General features: G+C 38.5%; 1 protein-coding gene across 2 annotated transcripts in view; it reads right to left on the bottom strand.

Moving 5' to 3' along the window:
* si:ch73-63e15.2 (protein strawberry notch homolog 2) overlaps positions 1-11,676 on the bottom strand; it is a 71,155-nt gene that overhangs the window by 18,349 nt on the left and 41,130 nt on the right. The window contains exons 4-16 of one of the 2 annotated variants that reach the window (XM_037698191.1): positions 10,761-10,934; positions 8,536-8,622; positions 6,407-6,512; positions 6,160-6,320; positions 5,942-6,075; positions 5,731-5,821; positions 5,490-5,633; positions 3,430-3,547; positions 3,243-3,348; positions 2,978-3,131; positions 2,694-2,870; positions 2,383-2,480; positions 69-151 (exon numbers count right to left, since the gene is read on the bottom strand). In XM_037698191.1, the coding sequence (XP_037554119.1) occupies positions 69-151; positions 2,383-2,480; positions 2,694-2,870; positions 2,978-3,131; positions 3,243-3,348; positions 3,430-3,547; positions 5,490-5,633; positions 5,731-5,821; positions 5,942-6,075; positions 6,160-6,320; positions 6,407-6,512; positions 8,536-8,622; positions 10,761-10,934 (1,633 nt within the window). The remainder of the gene's footprint in view (positions 1-68; positions 152-2,382; positions 2,481-2,693; positions 2,871-2,977; positions 3,132-3,242; positions 3,349-3,429; positions 3,548-5,489; positions 5,634-5,730; positions 5,822-5,941; positions 6,076-6,159; positions 6,321-6,406; positions 6,513-8,535; positions 8,623-10,760; positions 10,935-11,676) is intronic. The other variant, XM_037698192.1, reaches the window with a different exon arrangement.

The raw sequence follows: 11,676 nt of genomic DNA, 5'->3' as shown, positions 1-11,676 counted from the left end.
TCTATGGCATGAAAGGAGGCGGGCGACGTGCATGCTTTCAAGGAATGCTCGACTTTTAATTTACTTACGTTTTCTCTTATTTCCCGGTGCCTTCTCCCTCCTCTGCTTCTCTGAAGGAAAATGCTTTGATACAAGGGACTGGAAAACTCCCCTAAAGCAAAGAAGGGAAGAAAAAAGAGAAAATAAATCTCTTTGATTGTAATATCAAAGCAATCGCAACAACATTGGCCAGCCCTGACAAGACATGCATTCCTGGTTCCCGTCTTTAGAGCCGTCAGGTGCCAACAGGCAGATAATGATGCTGATGTGTGATCTAATAAAACCACTCAGACACGTCTACTGCAAGGCTCAAGGTCACAGAGTTCAGAGCACTCACAACTTCCTTTTTTCTCCTTTTTTATGAATGACTCACTCATTGAGTCAATATACTGAACAAAAATATAAACAAAAGCCATTTATATTTCGGTTCAGTGCAGATTGTAAGGCAAAAGAAAGAGGTTGGGCACTTTGAACACACTTGCATGTGTGAAATGCCACCAAAACTGGAGCATTACGTTGAAGCATGACATCACAAAATGACGTGAAAGAGGCTGAGAAATAACAGTCTCCAGTAAAACTGCAACCAAGAGCCCAAACTGGGTCAAAACAGTCAGAAAGGTACCAAACAGGAAAGTTATGTTCCTGCTAGTGTGGCTCTGCATCCTTTCATCCAGAAACAGTAATACTAACAAACACTCTAAATACACTTTTGATCACCTGTCCTCAAACACAAAGGCAGAGCGGTTATGTTTAAAAAAGACTGCGTGCGTATATGTCTCAACCACGAGCAAAATATCTCATGAAACAGTGAATGTATTTGAATGAATGCAATCATTTGATTAACATCTTCAACTGATTCACTTTTGGAGTAGGGGTGCACTGATAAATCAGCTGGCCGATACCTGCATGAGAAACCGATCTTACCAATTTTTTTACTTTTACCAACAATTGTCTGAACTTCATTTATATTTCAGAGCACTACCTCATGGCCAGTTAAAACAAGTTTGTATGTTTCTAGAATATTGTTCAGGGGTATGCTTTTCAATAATATAATGTTGGAAAATTGAAGGTGCATTGTGACATTATAACACCTGACAGTGTCGCTTATAAAACAAAATCGGTATTGGCCAAAATCGGAATCGGCAGGTCAGACTTTTTAGAAATCGGTGATCGTGATCGGCCAGAAAACTGCAATCGGTGCACCCCTAACATTTTGGAGTCAAAACTATGACTTTTGGTATTGGTGCAACTTTAGCTTTTTGAAATATTTAGCATTTCTGCCATTTTGATATTACAGAAAATGAATTGAGCTCTTTTTATTTACAAAAGTGAAAATTTATACTTTTTCCTGCTACTTTCAGACTATTTCAGCTGTTTTTTCAGCTGTTTTGTGCTCCTTTCAGATTCTTTCTGCTAACTACAACATTGTTGTGCTTCTTCTAACTTCTTTCTGCTAATTTCAGTTTGTTCTGCTCCTTTCAGCTCATTTCTGCGTTTCAGATTTTTCTACTATTTCAGCTACTACTATAGCTGTTTTTCAGCTATAATATCTGTTTTATGCGAATTTGAGCTTTTTCAGCTAATTCCACATTATTTGCACTCATTAATTTTTTTTAGCCTAATTCAGCAAAAATGTGCCCTGTCCACTTCCTTCTGGTAATTTAAGATCCCTTCTGATTTTTCAGCTACTTTTCAGTGGATTTTTGATTATTTCAACTTTTTTCAGATAATTTCCAATTTATGTGCTCATTTCTGCTTCTTTCAGCCCAAGTGGGAAAACCTGTTGTTTCTGCTTTCTTCTGCTAATTTAAGCTTGTTCAACTTTTCAGCCACTTTTTTATTCTTTAGCTAATTTCAGGTGTTTTCTGATAAATTCAAGTTTTTTCTTGGGGATTTCTACTACTTTCAGCTTACCGTAATTAACTTCTTTCTACTAATTTCAGTTGGTTATGCTGCTTTCAGGTTTTTCTGCTAGTTTTAGCTTTTTATACTATTTCAGCTAGTTTTTAGCTGTTTTTGTGTTAAATTTAGCTTTTTTAGCAAATTCCACTTTTTAAAGCTCATTTCAGCTCCTTCTATTTCCTTCTGGCAAATTAAGCTTCTTCCTGCCTTTTCAGCTACTTTTCAACACTTTTTTTTGCCAACTTCAGCTTTTTTCTTTAGCTGATTTCCTAACTTTTGTGCTAATTTCTGCTTATTTAAATTTAAATAATCAAATATTTCAGCTACATTTCAGCATGTTCTAGCTAATTTCATCTGTTTTTCAGCAAGTTCTTCAGCAATAAGCATTCACACTGCGTTTTTGCAGGAAATGCAGTTTCTCTAGTTTATTTTAAAACTTACTCTGCTGCAGAAACAAATCTGTCAAGATGTCCGTCATTCTCATCCAAGACTTCTCTGGTGCGTGATTCTCCAGTTGACTGCAGCCCGATGACGATGCACTGCAAAGGAAAAAGAAAAGGAGAAACAAAGAACGATGCACATCAACTCTTTGTTATTGTCGAATTAAAATGACTTTTAAAAGATGCAAAGAAAGTGTCATGGTCAACATTTCTGCTGTTGTGCTGCAGAGGAAATGGACAAATTCTGCCTCAGAGCTTTAAGGCTTTACAAGGTTTTGTGTCACACGAGTGATTAGGTGTGTATCCACTGACCTTTCCAGCCTCCAGCTCTTTCTGGGCCAGTTCCACTAGGGAGCGCACTTTGGCAGCGATACAGAGATATTTAAAGAAGCGCTGGTGAGACGACCAGAACTGTCCCCACAGAGACTTCCTGCTGACCAGGCCCAGCTCGTCAGCCGCCAGCATGAACACCTGCAGCGCCTCTGCCCACTGCACACAAATTCACATCTGTCACTTCCCAATTTTTCTCTCTTTTTTGGGGGTGGGGGGAACAAACAAAAAAGCCAAAACCAGATCAAAAGAGGCACAAAACTGACCAGTTTGGCAGCTTTGTTGTAGACCTCTCTGATATCGCTGTCCAGTCCAATCTCCTCGATGCGGAAGGACACTCCAGAGAAGCTCAGCTGCCTGGCAATATACATCCCACTTACTTTCATGTCCATGGCTACAATCTCCATGGCTCCAACCCCTCTGCACACAAATTGCAAAGAAAAGACGTATATAATGTTCATGGCCCATAACTACAAAGTGATTGCCAAGGACTTCACAATGGTTTAAACGTCTATAAAGGAATCTACATACCTCTTCTCAATGGCATGCAGGAAGTCTTCAAATGTTCTGAACGGTGTGCCCTCACCCCATATTCCCAGGCGGCTCATATAAATCATGTTCTTTGGCTCAGAGGCACCTGGAGAAGACGAGTGTCAGTTTTTAAAGAGCCTGTTGTATTTCCTTGTTAGCATGAGCGTTCACTTATCTGTCAGCCCACCTGTGGCACTGGCGTACACCACTCTGGCCTGTGGCAGCTTGTTCTGCAGGTCAAGCACTGCTTTGCCCATCTTAGTGGAGGTGGCGTTCTTGGCTTTGTGGCATTCGTCGAAAATAATCTGTTGTGGTGAGAAGTTAGGGCTAAACAACAAATGCACAGTGCATTGTTTTGTAGACAACAAGGTAAAACGTTGGATGTAAAGTTCAGCTCAGTAGCGAGCAGCACATGGAATGCACATGAAAATGTAAGAAAGAGCAACCCTAGAATATCTCTTACTGTTTTTAATGCTGGAGGTTTAGACAAATACCATCTTATATTGAGTTATAGCTGGTATGATCAAATCTTAATCTTCCTGTTGCCCTTGGGTCAAAAATTACACACAAGCCTTCAGTTTTGAGACTGAGGTCTAATGGGTCATTCTGACTAAAGGGCAGCAATAAGGTTTAAAGCATTGTTATGGAGAATCATTAGATGTCAAGCTCAGAAAATATGTTGTAAAATGTACAACATTCATTTATTATTTGTATTCACATGTACAATCTAAATGACATTCAAACACTAATAAACTGAGGTGTAGCTCGATATCTGTAAAAATGACCAAATTATAGACATTTTTGTTTTTCTAAGGTCAGCTGGCAGCCATCTTGATTTGGATTGACCACAAAAGTTGTACATTTAATGATTACTGTATATCCTGAAAGTAAAAAAACAAGCCTGTTCAGTGGTTAATGAGATACTTTGCAAACTCATAGACAGCAGTGACTCCCATTACCCGTAGTTACTAGCAAATATTTAAATGCAGGTATTTTAACAAAGGGGCTCAGAGTATGTGTTGAGAATCAGTTTCATCTATTAACAGTGCAAACTCTAGGTGGATATGTGATCCATTGAAATTTATTTCAAACAATAGTTGGTCCAGTTTAGATAAATGGTGAGTGAAAACAGTTGCAGTGACGTAAAATACAAATTCATTTTTAATTCATTAAAAATGCATTCATTAATTACTTCATGTTTAAAATAGTTTTCTGGTTAAAATAACTTTTTCTGTAAGGGTTCTGATGTTAAGATTTATTTATCTGTGATCGACTTGCTGAGTTCTGATAGACGTATGTGATCGATTAGTCATGTCTGAGGCACTTGAAGGAGGAGGAGCTCTCGACAATGCTTCATTCCCGCTACAGCTGCCTGAATGAAAGCATCGTGTCAGAGTATCTTTTTTTACTTTTATAATCCACTTTCAGGTAGTTACAGAATGTTTGTGTGTTTAAAACGTTTGTAAAACATTCTCTGTTGAGTTTTTGAGTATTTTCACCTAAAAATTGAGTGGCTTTTATCGAATGGCTGATGTTTATGATCGTGATTTAAAATGTAGTTTAAAGCTAATTAGCTTAGTTCAGTCTGCCGTTCTCATGTCACCACGAGGCGGGTGTTAGTAATGACATTGCGTGTGTGTAGACGGTCCAGCTAAGCGAAGTGTACGTTCGAGGACTGAAAATGAGACTGTTTTGACTACATTTATGGTTAAATGCATTGTTTTTATTCTGGTACAAGAACAAATGAACGTTTCTATTTTAACTGATATTTTAACAAAAATATAAGAAAGTATGTGTGAAAGATGTGAAATAATTTATTTTATACAAACATTTTTTGTTATTTAACTGCTATATTTTATGACATAAAGAGAAAAGTTGTTCTTTGATGCTATTGTAAATAAATTACCACTACAGCTGCCTGAATGAAAGCATCGTGTCAAAGTGTCGTTTATTATCCTCTTTCAGGCCACAACAGATACATATAAAACCAACAGAGATATTTCCATTTTTGATTTTTTTTAAGGTCACTTGACTGTGGCAGCCATCTTGATCTGGGTTGGTACCAAAAATTATTTAGTTGTAGATGTACTTCTAGTTATTACTTCCTGCAAGTTACATAAAAATGTGTCCAGTGGTCCACAAGATACTTTGCTAGCAGATAGGCACACAAACAGATGCACACAGATACGGGCAAAAACATCTTTGTCCACCTCTGCCTTTTGGAGGCGGGTGATGAATAAAGGATACAACTCCATCAAAGTCCGGCTTGCACCAATCCAGGATCTGCTTGATTCTTGTCCGGTGCTGCCCTCCAGCCTGACTCTCACCAATCAGCGCTGAGTAAGTTGCAAACAGGACTCCTTCTGAGGTAGCTGTGTCTCCATACTTAATCTAGCAAAACATTTAAACGATTCAAATGTTAAGAAAACGGTTCATGCACTGTTATAATGCAGATATTTTTAGGAAATCAACTCCCCCATGAACACACCTTGTTTAAGGCGAGCACAGGAATATTCTGTGCGTTTATGTCTTTGAGATCTCGCTCTGCGTCATATTTCAGGTCATTGGATATGCTAAACCTGAGGGCAGAACATAAAAAAAAAGAAAAATCTAGCTCAGTTTTACACAACAAGCTCCTACATGTTGAAGACGACCTGACATCTGATACTTCACAGACGTGGAGCCTAAACAGCTCTTACCACAGTGCTTTCTTTCTTCCCTTAATGAAGTTCTCCAGGATGATTCCTGCCACGGTGCGCCCCTTTCCAACACCGGCACCATCTCCAATGAGGAAGCCCGCCCTCTGGTTGTTCTGAAGGATCACCTCATGTTGCTGAAGGACCAACGAAAACAAGACGCAGGAAGAATTAACACCTTAATTATTAGTTTGCTAGGTGTTGCGTTCTCGTGTCAGCACCTGGCAGGCATAGATGACAGCTTCTAGCTGCAGAGCAGACAGAAGCCCACTGTCAACAGTCGGCTTGGGGATAGCCAAAGTGTATGTGACGTCAGGAGGAGGGACACTGGACAGCGTGTTGGTTTCCACCACTATGTCAGGATGAGAAATTCCTATAGTGGCTGAAAAGAGAGGGGGAAACGTTAACCTAAAACTGCTCAAGCTATTACAAAAAGATAGAAAGGCAGCTGATAGTTTATTAACATACATTTAGAAGGTTTGTACTCAGCGTATGTGTCAACATGCCCAAGTTCTTCTGCCTCTTCCTCATCGGCATCCTCTTCCTCCACTGGTGGTGGCTGTGTTCCCTGAGCCTGGAAATAACAATGTGACCCCGATGACATTCACTTTCTTAACAACTTAGTAAGAGTAATTATGACGGAGTAAAGTAACATAAAAAAGATGAATACAATTTCTGAACATGTACAACTCCACTTCCAAATAGTTGGGACAGTGCAGATTTTTTTTTCTTCTTCAGATCTCATAAATCCATATTTTATTAAAAGTCGAACATTGAAAACAATTCAAATTGTTAAACCAAGAAATTGTACCATTTAAAAAATTAAATAAAATTGGAATTTTACAGCAGCAACAACTCTTAAAAAGCTGTGATAGGTCCATGTTTCCCACTGTGAAACCACCTTCTCTTCTTTTAACAACAGTCTGTACGTCTAAGAACTGAATAAATACATAAATAAATAAAAACCAGCTGCTAGATGTTAATGAGACAAATGTCCCATTCAGTCCTGGTGCTGGATTGTTTTTGTTTTATGATGTGTCAAATGTCTTCAGTTAAGGAGAGGCCTAGACTGCAGACAGCCCAGTTCAGCCCTTGGACTCTTCTATTACAGAACCATGTTGCCATTGCCAAAGGCACTAATGCACCCCCATACCATCAGAGAGGCAGGCTTTTGAACTGTGGGATGTATAGTTTGGATGAAGCTTTAATCAGGATTTGTGGGTGGCACAACAAAAAGTGTTTACAGACAATTATTTGTAAAAGTTTTCCTGAACATATGCAGTGATATCCAGAAGACGCTTCCTTCACTCCTCTCTCAAACCAACGTTCCTCTCTTTCAAGGATGTGCACATCTTAACAGGGGCAGCCCAAGGTCATTAGGCTGTTGGCCCGACTTGTGCATGTGAACAGCTAGTTCTGGATGTCATCATCAAACTGGATGAGACGGTGCTATTTATAAGACTGTGTTTGTTGCAGCTCCTCTGACTGAAGAAGTCTTTTGGATAAAAGATGAAACGTTTCAACCCGTCCAGAGGACCTGACTCAACCTTTTAAATGCAGTGCTGCCTGTGGGGCAAAGATCACAGCCATCCCACATTGACTTTCAGACTTGTCTTTCTGCGCAGATTTCTCCAAATTCTTGAAATCTTTAGATAGAGATGAAATGTAGATAATGGGACATTCAAAATCTTCCCAATTTTCCAATTGAGGAACATTATTCTAAAATTGTGCCACTATTTTGAGATGCCGTTTTTTGGCCGCCAGTTGAACCTCTGCCCATTTTTACTTCTGAGAGATTAGCTCTCTAAAATTTCCGTTCAATACCCAGCTCTCTAACTGAATTGTTGCCAGTTACCTACACAGTTGCAAAAATGGTCCTCTGGCTGTATTTTCTTTACTTTTGCCACTTACCGGTGGTTTTACAGCTTTTTGTTGCCCCTGTCCCAACCTTTTTGACATCTGTTGCTGCCATCAAACCCAGAATAACCCTAAGTTTATTTATTTGATTTTCTTTTAGACAATTACTTAGTTTAAACATTTGATATGTTTACTGATTCATTGTGGAAAAAAATACATGGGTTCATGTGATCTACTAATAATTGCATCATTTTTATTTTACATTTTACAAAAGGTCCCAACTTTTTTGGAATTGAGGCTGTAGTTAAAGAAATGCAGAGAAACCACATTGTTTTATCTTTGCCAGGTAAAAGTTATCGTATGAAACAGAGAAGCGGCAGATCTCTTTTTGACACACAGAGGATTAATGTACTACCGCCAAAAAAAGATCAATTTACATTTTGTGCAGCGTTCATTTGCATGAAGATAGATGAGCATGCAAACTGCAGACATGCTTGTATCATCTGCAGCATTATAAGTTTTTCAGAGAGCACGGGTCATCAGCTAAAACCTCGTGTGTCTGCTGTGTCAAAACGAGACCCCCTCCTGATTAGTAGACAATGTTTCTGTTAAACAATAATAAAAACTTCCCCACGCTACAGACGTACAAATCAGACATATAACACAACCTATCTGTGTGTTCTTGGAAGACGGTTTGTGAGTTTATTTAAGTAAGACACTGCAGAGGTTGGTGTTGCTACCTGGAATCCTCCTAAAGGTGGAGTGCTGATAATAGCTGTTATATCATCCAAACTGGCCAAGTTTTGAAACCTGCCGGTGCCATTCTGCTGTTAACAAAACATATCATAAAGAAATACAAACTCAAATCAAATAAATGCAGTCGAAAAAATCAAAACAAAGTAACTAAAATAAAGAGTAATAAATAGTCTTTCTAAGCATGTGGGTACTTTGTGGGTGTCGTTTAGAGTAGGGCTCAGTTGTACGTGTCTAGGAAACAAACTGGATGGAATGAGGGCAGAATAAAAAAAAGAAAACATGATGAGCTTTCAGAAAGTAGGTGAAATAAATGTGCTCTGATCAAGTCAGGATTAATGAACCCATCAAATTTATCAGGGCTTCAACAGTAAAGTGAAAAGACTCGGGAACACATCTTGAAAACTTAACGATCATTAATTTCATTACAAGAACAAGGAACAAAAACTGGACAGGATTATTTAACTAAAAACTGAGTTCTTAACAATTAATAACATAAGCTAAAATAAAGAGAGTGAGTCCTGCAAAATACCATCAAGGCCTGTATTACATTGTGTTTTAGTGCATGCCATGTATAAATATTGTGCATTTTAATAATAATATTATTATTATTAATTTATTAAGTGTGATTAAGGATATGTTATTAATCCTTGGCAGAGACAAGCCACTTGTTTGTGTATACAATCACATGTGGTACATGAGGTGGAATGAAATTGTGTACACATGGTCCCAGTTACATCCAACAATAGCAAAAATATAAAGTGTAAAAAGAAACTAATAAAGGTCTAAGAATAATAAGGATCTTTTCACTGGACTGTGACTGTTGGAGATTAGTTGGTGAGATAAAATTGCAAGAAATTAGTCATATTTTGTATTTGCAACCTTGCGGCTGCAGCCGATTCAGGACTGTGCTCAGTATTTTGTTTTCCACCTCCACCCACATCATACCCACCATGACCTGCTTTGTACACACATTGGCAGCCCTGAGTTTATGATTTAATCTGCTGAAGTACACTTGAGAAAAGAAGACAGGCACATTTGGACAAGTTTTCTTTAACAATTAGTGTTTGTTGTTGGTGTGGTCTTTAGCTGTGGCCACAGATGTTTATGGTCATAGGAGAGCTCCAATGCAAAAATCAAAGTAGCTCTAGCTCTCTAAAGTGTATACAAAGTACTTTAAGACACATTTGAGTCACCATGGACATGTCTGTGAATATTTTCTGACAATATTTGTTGCACCTTTTATTTTAACATGTTCAAAATTCAAGTGACAAAATTGTGATTCTCTGTGACTCACGCAAGGAAATTGAGAAGCCCCTGCAAATGTTTAGAGACATTTTGAAGACTCCTTCACCAACACTGCTAACTAATCACCAGCAGTCACAGCAGAGTGAAACACTGTATTTAAGCTGGTATCTCACTGGACTAGTTGGTGAACTGCATTCATGAGGGACTTTCCAAAATGCCTCAAAACATTTGTGCTTTGTTTGTTTTTTCTCACAAGTTGCATTTGCCCACAATCTTGTGGCTTAAGTTTTGAAAAGTTGTGACTTTTTTTTCTCTTCTTAAAACTGTTGCAGAGTTGTCACAGGCTTCCTAAACTTGTCTCAGCTTGGTCCTAGGCTTCTCTAATCTGCCTCAAGAGCACCAGAGCTGCATTTTGACTCCAGCACAGGAGCTCCCTGACAGAAAACATCAAAAGCAAGTGTCCAGATATAAAACAGCGCTGATGAATAACAATTAGTGAAAAACTGGTGCAATTTGTGAAAATTAAAAAAAAAAGAAGTAATCCAGCAGATTAAACCATAAGAGACTGAATGCCATCTTCAACAGCCTCAGCTCAATGAGGTACTACTCTTAGTAAGAGAAAGTAATCCTTGTTTAACCAAATGCCTGTCCAGCTTTTTAAATTATACAAACAAGAATTTTTTTTTTTTTAATAGTAATCAAACTGAGTCAAAACAAGCTGGGATGATTTAAACTGTAAGAATGAACACAAGCTTTATAATGTAAGGGGAGTAAAACTCAGCAGTGAGCAACACTGAGATGGACAATATGACCATTGTTCGCTTTTTGGTCTTTACCCCCCCCCCCCCCATTTCATGTGATTATTAAAAGGCCTTGATTATACAGTAGTTAGATGTAGTTACAGTAATAGTAGTTTGAGCTGCTGCTGTAATAACTAGTCTTTATGTGACTGATTGCTGCTGACCTCTAAGTGGCTCTGTGCTGGTGTGGCGGTGCTGCTAGTGTTGACGTCCCACAGCGTGGGAACGCTGTCCAGGGTGTCGCCGCTGACGAAGGTTTGAGAGTCAGCATACTCTGACAGAGAGTCAGCCGGAGAGGAGAACAGAGAGTTCGAGAGGTCATCGATGCAGGACAGGTCCTGGAGACAGGAAAAACAAAAAGAGAACAGAGGGAGGGGGTCATTTCACAAATCAAAATAAAACCAGGTGCAGGTCTTAAGACATTTCTTCTGATACTAAAATTAAACAACACATGAATTATACTCATGTACCCTTTATCAGAAACAGCACATAAAAAGTAACATGCATAACACCGATAATAAAAACATGTCAAATGAATGTCAATTAGAGTAACAACCACACATGGGTAACATATGGCCCAAGGGCCAAAAGTTGCCCTAAACATCCTCAAATACAAACAAAATAACTTCAAATAAACAAGTACGTTATTTTTTGTCCTATAAGTCGTGATTTTTTTGCATAATTTGCATGCCCTGCGACTTATAGACCGAAGCAAAGCATTTATGAATTTTCCCCCGTATTTATAAACCAATTTTTGGCTGAGATATGACCGTTTTCATTAATTCTGACTGACAATATTGAACACTACCATTTTCAGCCACTAGATGGCACTCGAGTAGTAAGGCATGCCATTGTATCATGTAATAGGTAAAAGTGGCTGTAATGACAAATTCAAAAAAGTTCAAGACAAAAACAACTGGACTTTATTTATTATACTTTACTTTATACTTTATTGTTTTTGTCTTGGTATATATTTTTTTTTAATTTACCATGTCCTGGATGACTGAGAATCTTCACCAGCTATTAATGACATCATTGGTTTGCCATAGCCTGCCACCTTCATTCTGCTCGCTGCTTGGA

Source organism: Nematolebias whitei, chromosome 3 (genome assembly GCF_014905685.2).
Source record: "Nematolebias whitei isolate Nwh7 chromosome 3, NemWhi1, whole genome shotgun sequence".
Taxonomy (NCBI): domain Eukaryota; kingdom Metazoa; phylum Chordata; class Actinopteri; order Cyprinodontiformes; family Rivulidae; genus Nematolebias; species Nematolebias whitei.
The sequence above is the reverse complement of the archived record's forward strand: the minus strand, read 5'-3'. Positions and strand labels throughout refer to the sequence as shown.